Source organism: Hypanus sabinus, chromosome 7 (assembly GCF_030144855.1).
Source record: "Hypanus sabinus isolate sHypSab1 chromosome 7, sHypSab1.hap1, whole genome shotgun sequence".
Taxonomy (NCBI): domain Eukaryota; kingdom Metazoa; phylum Chordata; class Chondrichthyes; order Myliobatiformes; family Dasyatidae; genus Hypanus; species Hypanus sabinus.
Genome location: NC_082712.1, coordinates 138,914,098 through 138,931,394, shown reverse-complemented (window position 1 = coordinate 138,931,394; position 17,297 = coordinate 138,914,098). Strand labels below are relative to the sequence as shown.

Sequence of the window (17,297 nt, the reverse complement as noted above, 5' to 3'; positions counted from 1 at the left end):
TAGAGATGGTGGACCTTCATTGCTGTACCTAACATCAGCAGTGTAACAGGCAAAAAGAGAATGAATATTGGTCACATACCATAGAAAATAAAAAAGCAAGCTGAATGTACACATCATTGCAAGCATCTCTGTTATAAGCTGAGATATCTATCCTGTATATATCACAATTCAGATACAGCTTTTCCTTGATAACCTGCTAGTGGACAGAGAGCAGTGCTTCACCATCAGCTACCAACTTACACTTTGTTCACATTTATTTCTATTGATCTCAGGCTGAGGTTAATGAGACCACTTTCTCACGGGAAACACCTGAGTAACATAATAAAATGGATCAAGTTATATAAAGTTCTGGCTTAATAGCTGTAACATCACTCTTGGGCTCCACCTTGGAGTCCCCAGGTGCTTCGCTCTGGAAGATTAGCTCCCATAAGTAATATTTAATAATCCCATTAATATTTGATAGCTTACACATCAAGCTTCTTTCTAACAGTGAATTAACAGCAATTTATGCAGACAAGGATGCTATTGGGCAAGGGAAATCCTGGGTAGAGCACATAGTAACAGATATAGAATATCTACCTTGACTTGAGCCACAGGGCTGGTCCCGTGCTTTTCATTTTTGATCGTGGTTGGTGAGAGTGCGCCTGCTGGATTTGTTGGCTGCTGAGTGGACGGGATCTTAGCACCAGGTGAAGCCTGCATACTGGCCAGCTGTGCGGCATACAGCTGCTAAAAAAGCCAGAGAAGACACTTCGTAAGTTTCATCACTTTGTACCCACCTGTAACACTAAGGGAGATATGAAACGCATATAGAGGACAGCATTCATTCTTCTATCACTGGACACTAAAACATGATATATACTTTGATTAGAATGGCTAGAATGCTCTTATACCAGCAACGCCGCATACCAGCTGTCATTGAAAAAAAACAAGCAAAGACTTAACACGTACACACACACAAAGTGATCACATTCAACAGGATACTCTACACAATATAAAAGATGCTAAATCATACTTCCTACCACAAACAATTATTTACTTGGTGGGCTGTTGAGCTACCATGAAAATAGTTATTCCACAGCTCAGAAACATAAAGCTTGTCCTCCCTTAAGCTGCCGACGTTATTTGCATTTTGAGATTGTCTCCTGTTCCTCATCTCATTTACCATGAATCGTTGTTTTATTTCCATTAGTAAGTTTTTGTTGTCGCTGTGAGTGATTGCAATGCTGCTAAATAGAATATATCTCCTCTGCACTAACTTATGCTCCTCCACTCCCCTACTGCTTGATGACCCATCATAAGGCTGTTCTCTGGAATTTTCTTGCCAGACCTCTCTGCTTCAGCTCTCATTTTGTAAGTGCTTCTTAAAACACTCCTCTTTGCTTATTCCAAGAGTCTTTATCCTCACCTCTTAACATCTCTTCGTTCCCACTCTGTTTCAGAACCATGTACAGCAAGTACACATCACTGTACATACAAGTGATTTGTATCATGCACAGTGTGGGTAAAGGATCTGCATATTATCTACATATTTAATTTGTAGAGTGTGCATTAACCATATGTGTGAATATAACAACCATTGTTGCTAACAAATCACCATCTTGCAAAGTCAGATCTCTACCCAGAGACTCTATGTACTTCAGGAATATCCTGAGGTCACCTTGTCTATTATTGATTTCTGCAGTTGTTAGCTAGGAAAAGAACACAATAAAAATAACTTCCACAATAATATATTGCTGTTTCATTCGAGTAATCCGTACATTTTACAATGTTAGGATGAGAGTGTGTCTATTGTAATTTTTTAAGACAGAAATGACATCACAATAATAGGTTATTTGGAGAAGTATGCATTCTAGATGTTTATGCTCCCATCTTCTTGTTTTTCCATCAGAGTGATCCTCTCTTTCTCATTTCCTTAATTGTATCATTCTATTCACTCATCATGCCAGGAGGTGGTAGTAGATTCCACCTTCTAAGAACTCTCAAATAAAGATAAGGAGGTAAATACAAACTAATGAGCCACACCCACCATCAGGAATCTTTTCCAACTATTGCTTCCCCAGGACAAAAAAACAAATAAAAGGTACCGAGTATATGTTAATGCTTGAACAGTGAACATTTGTAGAGAGTCACTTGAATTTTTCATACTTACTAACTTGCAAAGTCTTACAGGGTTCAATCAACTGGTGGACAAGATAATATTTCTGGCTGAGAATTCTCGAACCACAGGTCAACGTCTCAGAACAAGGGATACACCATTCATGAATGACGTGATGAGAAATTTCTTGAGTCAGGGAATGGCCAGTCTTTGGAATTATCTACATCAGGCAGACGTGGAAGCTCGGCCACTGGGTGCATTCAGGTGACAAATGAATAGGTTTCTAGACTCTTGGGCATGGTGCAGGAAAGTGATGCTGAGATAGAAGATCAGTCATCATCTTGATGAATTACGGAAAAGGCTCAAAGGGCTGGATGGTCTGGCTTCTATTTCTGATTCGTATGTTTTACTTTCTGGGGGTTGTGAACACAGTTTTATTTTATAGAACATAGAATGTAGAAATCTACAGCACATTACAGGCCCTTTGGCCCACAATGTTGTGCCGACCATGTAACCTACTCTAGAAACGGCCTAGAATTTCCCTACTGCATAGCCCTCTATTTTTCTAAACTCCATGTATTATCTAAGAGGCTCTTAAAAGATTCTATCGTATCTGTTTCCGCCGCCACTGCCGACAGTGTGTGCACACCCAGCACTCTCTGTGTGAAAAACTTACCCCTGACATCCCCTCGGTACCTATTTCCATGCACCTTAAAACTATGCCCCCTTGGAAAAAAAACACAATAAAAATAATTTCCCACAATAATATGCTGATGTTTCATTTGAGTACAGTACTCTTTACATCTTACAATGTTAGGATGAGAGTGGAACCATTGCATTTTTTTTCTAATCAATGTCTGCTCTGGAACATGAACGCTATGCTTTCTGGCAAAGGACAATCAGGGTTTAACTAAAAGAAGCTTTTCTTTACACTGGATCGGATCCAACGCAGAACTGCACAGCTTTAGTGAGCATTTCTTGAGATTTGTCTAGTCCTCTGTTGGTATTATTTAATCTCTCAGATGCAGAGATTCTCCCAGCAACAAAGGAAGAGAAATCTCTGTGGACTAACACGTCTTTAAGTAGATCTACTCACACTGCTATTATAAGCTATAACATAGTATCAACATAATGTTCAGCTTTCATTGAAACTGGTCTTGCCTTGAGTGGGTGAACATGGAACTAACATGCCAACTCAGATAAGTTGAATAGTTATTCTTGCTCCTAAATGTGAATGTTTTCTGATCCTCCATCATTTAGCTCATTTGGGTCCTTGATATCATTCCTTGGCCTTGGGAGGTGGGATTTGGAATGTCCTTTGAACCATTAATAACATACTGTGGAGGGGGAAGGAATGATGACCAAGAGGAGAGTGTACTTGGAAATGTGACCCTGCCAACTTTAACCACATCAGCTTTGTTATTTAAAGAAGCTTATTCAGTGCAATAAGTAAATAGAAGGCACATTGAGAGTATCATTATCAGGCCAGGTGAGGTCATTTCAAACCCACTTCCAGAAGGACAGTTTTACTGACCGGAGTGCTCTTAAATCAGGAGTGTTCCCTTTTCTGACTTCCAGCTTGTGTTTAATTCTGTGAAGCCCTCTATAGTGGAATAAATAGTCTGATAATCTGAGCTCACTCATTACGAATAGCCATCAGGCAAATGTTTGTTTGATTCCTTATATAACACTACATTTCAGAGAAGAACACTTTCCAAAATCAGGGGAGAAATTTGCAGTTAGATGCAGGTTGTAATGGGGGCTGGGAAGCACATTTTGATGCAAAGTAATACTGTATGCATTACAACACATTTTGTTGTTTTACAAGGCATATTTATGGCTATGGTAACTGTGCAATACAAAGCACAGACAGGATTGATCCTCCCAGTAGTACTGGAACATGTTGAGTTTTGTTATGTTATTTAATTCATGTTTGAATTGCTACCTGATCATACCATTTTAATTTTAGACACTGCAAAATTTCCCAATCGCATATCACCTAGCTTGTTTAAGTAAGCATTTACTTCAGCCACTGTTAGCATGCAGTGTCTGTGGTATTTTTTGCTGTAATCCAGTATTCCAACCCACAGGCATCCAGATGTCATGTTGGGTGCACATATTCTGAATGGACTTGTGTAAGTAAAGGTGGATATGGAGACAAAAATAACAAATCAGTAGGTTGTTGAGGAATTCTCCAATGGACGTACAAAAGCCTTTTCCCGGACCACATCACTTATAATATCTTAAGTTAAAAATAGGATTCAGCATATGAGTCAAAACAGGGATTTACAAACTCAGAAACGTTCATGGATCACATAATATGTATTTAAACTCTTCCGCAGACATTTGGCTATTTTTTGAGATCAGTACATGATATGCTTTAAGAACAAAATAAATAGCTTCAGTTTCTTTGTCTCAAGCCTATTACAATAGTGTCTTGCTGACTGTGCAATCCATGGGGATAGGGTAGTTCCCTGTAGACTACTGACGCACTAGTTAGGCCTGGGCTACTATTGATTTAAATCCTGGAGAAAGCTTCCCCTATTTCTGCCTCTTTCCACAACTTACTACATCCAAAGCCATTAGTATTGCTGTATTTTGTGCCTCAACATACTGCATAGACACTTAATGTGTAATTGGACACTCAGCTTTTGTTCTTTACACTTTGTGTAATTGAGGTTTGCTACTTTATTTAACCAACAGCTTCTTGTGCTGCTCCTGGTCATATGTTGCACATCTAGCATTGTGTTTATACTGAAGTGGATCTCTGGAGAATCTAGAGCCATTTGCATTACAGTACAGAGAAGGCAATGGTCAGAAATGTTTTTGCATCAGTGCACACACGCACTATCACACATGCTCCAAACAACAATTCACATTTACATAGCATCTTAACTTAGTAAAAATCCTCAAGGGCATTTCATAGACGTATACCAGACAAAATTAAGCACCAGGCCCTATATGGAGATAAGAGAGAAAAAAGAGTTAAGTTTTATGGAATGACATAAAAAGAAAGAAGGGACACTTCAGGCCTCAGCGTAGACCCTTTCATGATTGGAGACACAGCAATAGCAATAGCAATGGTTTAAATATTGAGGAATATACCAAATTTACCAAGGTTGCAGGTCTGTAGGAAGTGATGGAGAGGGGGGCAGGGAGGCTGTGATGAACTTTAACAACAGAATTTTGTTGCCTTTCTCTAACATTTACTTCAAAAACCTGTACGTTCTTTGTATGTTTCCATCTCCCAAACTTTTCGGTTTCCATCTCATTTCCTCTGTCATAAACACTGTCCCTTTATTAACTTGTTGTGGATGTAATAAATTTATTTTTTTTAATGTGAACTCACTGCCAAAGAAATGCATTCACTGACTATCTAAAGCTTTACTTTAAAAGGAGAGAAAATTAGATAGTCTGTGCATTCTCCACCAAAACTTTTAAGTCATCTTGTGGAAGAATTATTTCTAGAATGTAAACGATTTTCTTACAGGAAACTAAATCATAATTTAATTTTGCCATTAAATGATTGTAAACATTTTTCAGAAGGCTTTTTAAAAAATCCTCTAGTCAGTATTTCTAAACATAATGAGTTTTTGGTTCTCTGTGTTTCTGTCACAGCCTTAAGGTGCAGCGCAGGCAACATATACTCCAGTATGCAGGATAATACACGATCTTCTCTGGGGGCAATCACCAGCTAGTGGAGTAGTGTTCAAACCTTTGGGATTCAAGGGCCATTTTCAAATAGGAGCAGATATATTGGTGCACCCACGTGTGTCATTAAATGGAGACCTCTATCTGTGCATGCACACTGTCATTAAACAGCACATAATACTGGTCCAAAGTCACTTGCACAAAATTCTATTGAGTGCAATGAATTTGGAATAAAAAGACTGAAGCCTTCTTTTCTATCTGCTACCGTGTTCCACATTATTTGGGCTGCTGCTTGAATGTTTCAGTCGTCCACCTTGCCACAAGTAGGTACTTTCTTTATAATTCCACTATTATAGATCATCATTATTTTTCTCCTCCTGTCATTAACAATCCTCAACATCACCGCATTTTACCACAGCAGTGATCTCTCTGACTGCCACCCTCCCCATGCCATCCACTCTGACCATCTCTGTTCCCCTTTACTCCAACACGGCCCTTCCCCAGTGATCTCACAGACAGCACCCGGCACAACCACTCAACTACTTTGGTTTTCTCATGTCCAGAAACCTATATGAAGCCTCTTTATAACGCTATACGTCTGGCTACCCCACCATCATCCACCACAGTAGTCCTGACACCTGCCTAATCCTCATCACTATCAATTTTCTTCAGCTCTCTTGCACTTGCCCCACGAAACTGACAGTTCTCTCCATCAACAGCCCACAACATCAGTAATTCTATCTTGGAGGTCCTGCTCCTCAGCCTCTTCCCTAACTCCCCACACTCACCACACAGGACCTCTTCCCCCTTTTCACTATGTCAGACTTGAAGGAACCAGCAGACCTGAAGTGCGTATTCCCAGATACTCATAAAAGCTACTTATTGATTCAAAATTGTTTACTGTCATTTCTAGTACACAAGTTTTAAGGAGAACAAATACTTTCTACTTCAGATCCAATGCAACACTAAGGTAAAGTGAACTAACTAATTCAATACATACAGATTGGTAATGATACCCCTCCTCACTGACATTCGTAGGCACACCTCGAGAATGCGTGCTTAGCTCACTGCTCTACTCTTTCTACACTCATGACTGTATAGCTAGACACAGTTCAAATGCCATTTATAAATTCACTGATGACACTGCTGTTGATAGCAGAATCTCAGATGGCAACAAGGAGAGGTACAGGAGTGAGATAGATAGGCTGCTTACATGGTATCACAAAAACAATCTTGCATGCAAGATCAGCAAGACAAAGAATTTGGTTCTGGACTTCAGTAAGTGGAGATTGGGCTGGCCGGTGGTGTAGTGGCATCTGCATTGGACTTTGAAGCAGATGGTCCTGAGTTCGAATCCAGTCGGGTCCCAACCTGGGCAGCAGCAGTATCTGTGCGGAGAAAAGGCCTGGCTATCTACTTCTATACCTTGGAAAACCCTAAAACCCTAGGGACAACTACACAATCCATAGGGTCGCCATGAATTGACAACCACTTGGGGAAGTTGGGAGAACACATTACTAGTTCTCATTGAAGGATGAGTGGTGCAAAGGGTGAGGCACTTTAAGTTCTTAACTGTCAACATCTCTAAGGATCTATCCTAACAGATTGGTGTCATCACAAAGGAGACACACCAGCAGCTCTACTTCATTAAGTGTTTGAGGAGATTTGGTATGTCACCAAAATACTCTTGAAAATTTCTACAGATGTTCTTTGGAGATCAAGCTGACTGTTAGCATTACCCCCTCATGTGGAAGCCCCAATGTTCAGGATCAAAAGATGCTGCAGAGAGCTTTAAACTCAGTCAGGTCCATCAGAGCCACAATCCCCACCATTTGGACATCTCAACAGGTGGTGCCTCAAAAAGGCAGCATCCACCAGAAAGGGCCTTCATTATTGGCGACAAGCTTTCTTTTAATAATTACCATCGGATAGGAGGTACAGAGACTGAAGACCTACACTCAATGTCTTATTAACGGCTTCTTCCGTTCTGCCATTAGATTTCTGAACGGACCACAAATCCATGCAAACTACCTCATTATTCCTCCTTTGCATTATTTATTTCTGTATTTCTTGTAACTTAGAGATTTTTATGTCTTGCACTGTACTTCTGCCACAAAACAAATTTCACAATGTATGTCAGTGTTAATAAACCTGTTTCTGTTTCTAATCCACATAATGAGATCAGGTGTTAAAATCCATGACGGTGATAACAATAGCCGTGACAAGTCAACATTAAATACCAAGCAACCATCAATGTGGTTGCTAGGAAAGGCCAATTAGTTCAGGGGGATGAGTGCCTGAACGAGAGTAGGATAGTGTAGGACTTTGAGGGAAATCTACAGATGTGGAGCTGTCAGTGCCTAAAGTCCTTGGGCCTCTTTTGTTAAAGGTTGTGAATTTGAAAGATAATGTTGGAATAGTACAGGTGCAAAACTGCTGTTCTGTTCACTTTTACCAAGACCCATTGAACCTATGCTTGGACAAAAGCTATCTTGAAATTAACAGAAGTCACTCCCACCTCAACTTTGGAACTCAGTGCTTTAGTCCTTGCTCGGACCAGGTCTGCATTGAGGCAAAATCTAAATGAGACATCAGCGTGTAGGTTGTTGTTGGTGAATGAGCAACCACCTGATAGCACAGCCAATAGCACCTTTCACCATGTTGACAGGAGACCAACGGGATAGTAATTAGTCAGGCTAAATTTGTCCTTTTTTTGCATTGATGGACAGATGTCATGTTTGTAACTGTACAGAATTACCTCAGCTAGAGGCATTGCTACTTCTGGAACACAGGTCTTTAGTATTACAGCTGGGGTGTTGTCTGGTCCAGTGGTCTTTGCTGTAGGCTCTCAGGCATTTGAAATCACACGAAGCGTATCAAATTGATTAAGACACAAGAGACTGCAAATAGCGGAATCTGGAGCAACACACAATCTGCCGGATGTACTCAGCCGGTCGAGCAACATCGATAGGAGGAAAGAACCTTCAATATTTCAGATTGAAACCCTGCACTAGTATTGGCAGCAGAAAAGCAAGGTGGCTGGTATAGAGAGGGGAAGGGCAATGGCAGGAATGGATGACTGGTGGATTGAAGAGGGAGCCCTGGAGATCTCAGGACGAAGTGAGGGGAGGTCATTCAATCAGCAGTTCTGGTGAACACGGTTCAGAATGCTGTCTTTAACATTTGCTTGCCTGGCCCTGCTATCTTTAAGTATGAGATAATTCTTGGAGTCGCTCCCTCCGATTAACTGTCTAATTGCCCAAAACCCATTTCCCTCAATTTAAGGCTGAACTGCGGGGCTTGGATCTAATGCATCAGTTGTCAGACCTAGTGCACAGTGGCTTTGTTGTTTAGTATGGATGTACTCCTGTGTTGCAGCTTCATCAGATTGGTACCACCTTAGCAGGGATATCTGGAACTTCTCCTTGCATACTCTTCCACACACATCATTGATCCTGGGTTGGTCCCTTAACTTGATAGTAAGGGTCTAATCAGGGATATACTGGGACATGAGATCGCAGATTATGGTGAAGTACATTTCTGCTATTCTGATGATCCGTGATGTGTCAGTTCAGCAAAGACACGGTCAGTGCCATATTGTATGGTAAATACCTTGCAAGTTACATTACTAAAATCACTTCAGCCTCATTTAAAAGATACTGGCATCAGTGATCCCTTTTGTTCAAAGAGCGGGTTGACCAAGAGTCTGTAAAGAGACCATGAGAGACAATGGTAGCTTTATAAAACGTAGGAAGTGCAGAATTTCTGTTTCTGGGTCTTTAGTAAGGTCACTTTCTTCCTAATAAAACTTTCCAACACATATCTATCTTTACCCAGCAATCCCAATCTTGAAATGGTCTTTTGTATTCTAAATAATTACTTGGATTATCCAGTCAATTCTCCAACACGTTTTCATAAATTAAAATTCTTTACTTTTAGAAACACAACATGGGTATTCTTGGGAAAAAGTATTAGATGCTGATTTCCAGAATCACAAACACAGGTGTCTTGATCAATATAACCTGGGATGCCTCTTCAGCAAAGGACATCTGTTTTATTGGAAGAATTTGTTTCATTATCTGATCTAATCTAATTCAAAGAACATAAATGCCATCCAAATTTGTGATTGCTTTGTCTCAGCTTTGCTTTTCCGACATTCCTTCCTCAGCAAAACCATTGATTCTCACGATATTCCGGTGAAGTTCCAGTGGTAGGTAGGAATGATGATGCACACAACTCAGTTCCAAAATTTATAATTTTTAGAGAAAGGGAAAGTTCATGTTTTTTGGAGGAAGGAAAATGTTACTACATTTTTCTATAATGTCAAATTGTCTTCTCTTTGAAGCCCTGCTCCAAATTGAGCAAACTGATAACAATCACAAAGACTTGGAATGATGGTAACTTCCTTCGTAACTCTAAGCATTCATAGTGAGACTTCTTTTTTCAAATGCAATCACAGTTATTAAATGTTGAAAGGTAATGCCCAATTTATGGACATTTGCTCCCTGAAAATAATATATGTAAAGGACCAGATATTAATAAAATCGAGTAATATTAATTGAGATTACTGTAAACATCAGCCTTGGCCCTCAGGATAGTTCCTCTGAACCCCTTTGAAATAGTTGCAGAGAATCTTTTATATTCACCTCAACATCCTGTCCAGATGAGAGCAACTTCTGAGCACACCATAACTAATACACTGGAGTTTCCAAGATATAACTGATATATAAATCAAATATAAACGTCAATCTAGTTTGTTAAGGGTGAGAGTCAAAAATAATGACTTTTTTTTCATTTTAAGTATCAATACATTAAAATTCTCGGCAATACCTTCAAGAAGATTATGTGTGCCAATTGAGATGCTGTTAATAGTCCAGATACTCAACAAGTAACAACACATCTTTACTGCCTTTTTACATGGGCATTTTTTAAGCAATGGAGGGAAAATTTAACCTACCTCTCATTTGTAGCAATATGTCTTCTGTTCTACAAATTAATGGAACTCATACTGCAGTCTGGGGATAACTTGCATCTTACGAAACACATAGAATCCTACACACATGGTCCACATTACATTTGCTGTTTCATATGCCTAGAGACCTTCAATCAACGATGTGGAACACTTCCATTATCCCCTCCCTAGCCACACACTACCTCACCCAACATGCCTAATGAGAGCACGCAGCGATTTGTGTATGGGATTATGCCAATAAATATAGAAAAGCTTTTATGAAGACATTGTAAACTTTCTTATTGTTGCCTTTCAATTGTCAATACTTAGTGTGATTCATTTGAAATCAGGAGTTCTGTGTGTGAGAAACTGCAGCAGTAGACCCACCTCTCAGCAGTATGTTGAAGCACAATTGAGAGGATACTGCTTAGGACTGTGGCTCTCAACAAATATTTGAAAAAACATCTTGATAAATCACTTCCAGTTTCAGAGCCCCGATACACACAGACATCACTGAGAGAACTGCATTAAAGACAAGTTAACAAAAACAGCTATTTTGGGGAGGGTGAAAAAATGCAGCAGCTGATTAAATTGCTCCCAGGCAAAGAAGCAAATATTCCTGTTTGGAATGCTATAGTATAAAAAAAGAGTTTGGGAGAGGGTGGGTTGTGGCATTGGGGAGGGGGTGGTAGAAAGTGAGAGAGAGAGACAGAGACATAGACAGAGAAAGAGAGAGACAGAGAGGGAGAGAAAGAGAGGGGGGGGAGAGAGAGAGAGAGAGAGAGAGAGAAGGAAGGAACCACACACATACAGAACAAAGAATTTGGCCAAACAACATCTTGTGATGTAAACACATATGTCTGCTATAGGAAACTTTATCACTTCCACATTATCAGGACACAAAAGGGGCTTTCTTCCACTGTACCTCGGGCAACTGTGGATTCATCAGCATTGGAAATGAGAGCCTGATTAAGCTCCCTTACAGATATGAATAGTCCTTCCTTTTTAATTTAATAGCTGCCTTCTTCTCAACTGATTGTTAATTGTTTGTGAATGTAAAAATAGCATTGTAGTTTTTCTTTTTTTCTCCAAGCCACTAAAAAGCAACTTTTTTTGATGACATCCACTGGTGATCGTCACATTCTGGAAAATCTCAGCTCACTCACAGCTGGGCAAGATAATGTTGCTGAATGAGTTTAGGGTCCATTAAAGGTCCTTACCCTCACAGCAGCCAGCATGGTCTGCTGGACAGATGTGGCCAAGGTCTATTTAAAAAAGTCATTGACCACATTGAGGGATCTTGACCTCGATGGGGAGCAATGAAAAGACATGTTTTGTTCTCTTTTGAAATAGGCATTAAATGAATATTTAAAGAGACAGCTTCTTTTCTTCCATCTCTCACAAATAAAATGTACTTGAAATGTACAATTTATTCTATTGTGTGAAATTGCATTTTTTAACTGTTTGTCTCTTTTTGCAGCTTACTTTCTAGGCAGAAAAACCAAGAAAAAACCTTTCTGTGTTGTTGTTCATCATTTTCACTCAGGTGAACTGGGAGCCCAGTAATTTTCATTTATCAAGTTAACCAAGATACTGACAAGTGTGATAATTTAAATGTTGGGCAGACCTTCATCTATTTTTGTTTGAACTTGAAAACTATCTATAAGCTGCTTTAAGTTCTTCTTTCCTCTTATGTAAACTATGAGCTGTCAAATTTTGTCATAACAGGCATCAAAAATGGACACCAATGCACAGATATATTGTTAACCTAGTATCTTGATTTGCCATATTTAAGGCTACAGTGATCCCAATTCATTACATTGCTCGATACAACAATGAGGATGGTGGCGAAATATTGCCCACTTTTCAGAAAAGGTTGCTATGTTTTTACCTAGATTCAATCTAGTCTTCAGACTAAATGCTCAGCATTTTAATAACAGGCTTCTCTTGGGTTTCCCTGAAACTTCTGAGATGGCGTCCTATAACAGATTACACTGTAACATTGGATCACCCCCTGGAAAAAAATTCCAAGGAAGAAAAAGTAAATCAAAGATCTATTGCTCCTCCAAGCAAAAAAAAATCTGACAGCTGCAACTGGTGAAAGATTGGCAAGCGAAGAGTTAATGAGAAACAATGTAAAGCGTTCTGTTTTAATTGTCCCACTGTACTCAATCATGCAAGAATATTTCCTTTAAAATTCTAGCCAACAAAAGCCACCCAAATTTATATACTGAACTATTTTTTTTGCAAAAATGGTTTTGAAAGCCAATAATGTAAAGGTTGACCATCCACAATACAAATCAAGACTTATTTTGTCAGAGTAAGTTGTTATATATATGGATGGCTGGGAGCCTGGTTTAACAAATACAAATCTCAGCTCAGCTCAATATGATGAATCTGATGTCATAATATTTGCCTGGAAAATGTTTCTTTTTTATTCTTTGCTTTGGACCCATTCCAACCAAGACTTTTTTTTCTAAAAGTAGAAAACTCACACTGAGTTAAAAGAAGATTCGGGAAGTGATATACTGTTACGATTGGTGACAAACAGCCATCAAATTCAAAGCTTTCCGTTGCCATTTCAGAAGCATTGAAAATGGTTGATTCAGTCTTAGTTTGAGTGCTGCTCTCTACAGTCACATTTTTTATATAAAAGGTTTTAAAATAGTGCTGCTATATGGATGGAGATGTGGGTACTACTGAAGACAAGAACACAGCAGTGAATTCACCATTTTGGATGCTGCAAAACAAGCAGTGGTGAATTAATCATTGTTATCATATTGTACGATGACAAAGATTATTGGAATCAGTAGAAAAGACCATTGGGCATCATGTAAAACAGGAGTTCCAATTCACCTTCACTTATTTTATTTGTTTGATCCAGGACAAATTATATCTCCTTAGAAAAGTAACATCTCCAAAACCTGCAGCTCACAGCCCTTTGGGTTGTTGGAAGAGAAATATTCACCATATTCAACAAAGAATTGGAGAGACACTTGAGAGAGAATAATTTGCGAGGTTATACAAAATGAATGGGAAAATGGGACTGATTGGTCTGTCCTACCAGAAACCACCGTAAACATAATGGCTGAATGTCCTTCTGCTGGCTGAAATAATTCTATGATTGAATAATTCCCTGTTTCTGTGGTGGAACATAAGACCAAGTTACAAGTTCATTTTATGGGTAAAAAAGTAGAGCTGGTGAATTATTTTTTCTCTTTTCTCTTTTCTTGTAGGTGATGGAGACTCAAGGCCGTAATGGTTGACTATTACTTATGGTTGACTTATGGTTGAAAAAGGTATTAAATCATCCCAATAGAACAAAATCAAGACATCCCAAGATGTGTCTATCTTGGTAAAGGTAGCCAATTTTGACCAGAGCAAAGCCCAGGTTTGTGGTATAGTATGGTGGTCTCTTAATAAATGTTGCATGCCAAATTTGTAGATCCATTTCAGGAGCTGTATGGATGATACCATCACCATAACAATAATAACATCATGCTTTATGGTATTTTTAATATGCCGAGAACCTTCCAGAGTGCCTCATGGGGACATTATCAAAAGTCAAATTGATATTGAGCCACAATATTGGTCCAACTGATTCAATGACTGACCAGAGAGATATTTTAAAGGAACACACACAAAATGCTGGTGGAACACAGCAGGCCAGGCCTTGTGTGTGTTGCTTGAATTTCCAGCAGCTGCAGATTTCCTCGTGTTTGCCTTGATATTTTAAAGGAACGTTTTAAAAAATGAAACGTTAGCAAAGAACTGATGAAGAAGGTTTAGGGAGAAAATTAGAGTGTAGGGCTTCAGTAGTTAAAAGCATTGATGCCAATAATGGCACAATTACACCAGTCAAGCTTTCAGAATTGGAGAAGTGCAGGTACCCTGGAGAGCTATAGTACTGGAGAAGATGGCAGGGACAAGGAGGGGTGAAATGACAGAGAGGTTTCAAAACAAGAATGAGTATTTTAAAATTGTTTAACCTGTACAAAGCAAATAAACTCTCCCAATTCTGATTGCTCATGACTTACAAGCATCAGAGGAGGTAACCACAGTTGTATTGTTATTACCATGCAAGGATGAAACAGGAAACAACATGATTAATAGTGCAGTGGAATTTTCTAGTTAGATTTGCATACTTACTATTGATATTTTGCATGCTTAATATCTGTTGACTTGTTTTATCGCATGAGGGGAATGCTATTTAAGATGACTTGATGCTATCAGGAGTACTAATTTGCCTCATTTTATAATACTAAAGCTCTAACTATCTGGTAAAGTTTTGAGTGAGATAGTTCATCTGTTTGTAAACCCAAAACTATGTAGTGGAATGGTCAAGTGATGACATCATCGAATTATTGGACAGATCTGCCATTGACCTCTATAAAGCACCTACAGTTCCAATTTTCTAACTTATTAATTAAAAAGAAAGACAAACAAAACTTCATACTGCAAGAAATACAGCATCAGATACAATACGGATACACCCATGATACAAAGTTATCAAGCCCACAACAGATAACTTGATGGTCAATCAAATGTTGCTTTCAGATCACAGCCATTCTCAGAGTTAACTTGCTCCAAGCTTCCTCAACTGCCCCTGTTAAGTGCACAACATAAAGAGAGTTGGACTGGTTGGATGGTGAAATGGTAGTGAGTGGGGATTCAGGGGAAGGGAGAAATAGAAGACAAAAGATGAGGAAATGCATTGAATTAAAGCAAGCCCAACAGTTTGCTCAGCACTCTTGGCCACGTTAAATATGCTTGCACATTGCTTTATTGAATTTCGACTGAATTTACATGCAGGAAATAATTTTAGAGGCAGCTTCAAGAGAAGCAAAAAGCAAAATGACAACACACACACACACACACACACACATGCGCGATATTTTTAAATCTTATGTATTTTTTAAAATTTGAGTCAATCTTAAATCTACCCTTGCAGCCGGTAGGTACTGCCCCGCTCCCCCTTGGGAAATTGCACTGTTTTCACCATGTCAGTACTGAACAAAGGCAGGGCCAAAGGCTGACCACAAGGAACAAAGCAACAGTGATGAAAAGAGCCCTTTTTCTCGTGCATGCACTAGAGCTCAAAGCTGCAAGCAGCTATTCCCCTGGTGAAGTGGCTGACTGGAGGGGGAACAGCAAATCCATACTGACTCCACTGTTTTGATCACTTGATTTCATTTTCTTTTTTCTCTTCTCTCTCCTGCAGACAGAGGTAACTCTACTGAGAATACGATGTTAAGCTCTTTTTCTTGTATTACACCGAAATGTGTTCTCTTCTGTAATATATTTTGAAAAGGAAGTGTGATACAATTGAGTGGCTGGACTAATACCCTTTGACGGACTGAGCATTTAATGGGCCATTGAAGCCCAGCTTCGTTAGGGAGAGCCGAGTTACCAGATGCCTTTTAATTTTAGTTTTGTGCTCCCTGTTGATTTGAAAATGTAGCCCAATCATTTCAAGTCACCTTGAAGGTTAGTCCTTTAGCCACTGTTAATTAAATACAACCCTTTTGGACACAGAGAGCTCAAATGATGACTACAAATTGTAATCTCTCTGTTATCCTTTTGTTGTCCATTTTCAATTTATCCCCATGTTTCCTTGCAGTAAGTATCCAAGTATTAATTTGTATTATTGCTGTTTCAAAACACTAATCACATAAACAGCTGTGGGAGCCCCACGCTCTTCGGCACATGGTGATGGTAGCTCCAGGGTCTGAGGTAGTTTTCTTGACCTACTGTTGCCCAGATGTTAGTGGGGGGTGGTTGGGTGGAGGGATGAGGGGAAATCTGGCTGCTGCTACAAAGCGCTAATCCATCCCAGTATGTTCTAACTGCTGTTTCATCTACTGGCATGCAACCTGCTGGACTGACCCCTGGCACTCCAGAAATAAAGGCAGTGGCTAGTAAACTTTGAAGTCAGCAAGCAAGATTAAGTCTTACAGATTTAAGTCTTGATATTTTAATTTTGCAGGATTTTCTGGACAAATATTGCAAGCACAAAAGTTTGTGAAATCAACTGAAATTGTATTCTCAGCGCTGATATTGATGTTGCGGTTTCAAATCTTGAGCTCAAAAGCAATACCCATATACTAATGTAGTACTGAAGGAATAAAGCTCTTTTGGAGAAGATGTTAACTGTTTGTGAAGATGGATGTAACTACTTCCATGATAACTTCAATGTTCCAGCCAACACACATCCTTCATCCAACAGCGCCTTCTAAGGTGGGGGGAGAAAGACCAGTCAGGAGTTCATGAATGCAGTCCATCCTGTTTGTGTGTCACTTCTGGGTAAAGCAGAATCAGCTTTGCTGCCCCCTGTGGTTGGATAGGTGAATGTTGTTCACTGTCGTGTGTTCAAATGTAAAATGTGATCATATTGCTCTGTGACCATGGGGCTATAGTCTAGTAAAAATAAACTGCATGAACGAGATGAGAGAACTAACTAAATTAAAAATAAAACAAAGTCAAAGCATAAACACAAAAGATTCTGCAGATGCTGGAAATCCAGAGCAACACACACAAAATACCATAGGAACTCAGCAAGATTGGCACCATCGATGGAGGAGGATAAACAGTTGACAT

General features: G+C 39.3%; 1 protein-coding gene and 1 long non-coding RNA gene across 24 annotated transcripts in view; one reads left to right on the top strand and one right to left on the bottom strand.

Moving 5' to 3' along the window:
* Positions 1-17,297, bottom strand: part of sox6 (SRY-box transcription factor 6) — a 602,254-nt gene that overhangs the window by 77,647 nt on the left and 507,310 nt on the right. For 20 of the 23 annotated variants that reach the window (XM_059975754.1, XM_059975761.1, XM_059975763.1 and 17 more), the window contains one exon: positions 580-729. In XM_059975754.1, coding sequence (XP_059831737.1) covers positions 580-729 — 150 coding nt within the window. The remainder of the gene's footprint in view (positions 1-579; positions 730-17,297) is intronic. The other 3 variants (XM_059975749.1, XM_059975753.1, XM_059975757.1) reach the window with 1 other exon arrangement.
* On the top strand, positions 2,176-16,791 carry LOC132397260 (uncharacterized). The gene is made up of 4 exons (XR_009513320.1): positions 2,176-2,362; positions 12,181-12,246; positions 13,937-14,091; positions 16,687-16,791. It is a non-coding gene; the product is annotated as an uncharacterized LOC132397260 (long non-coding RNA).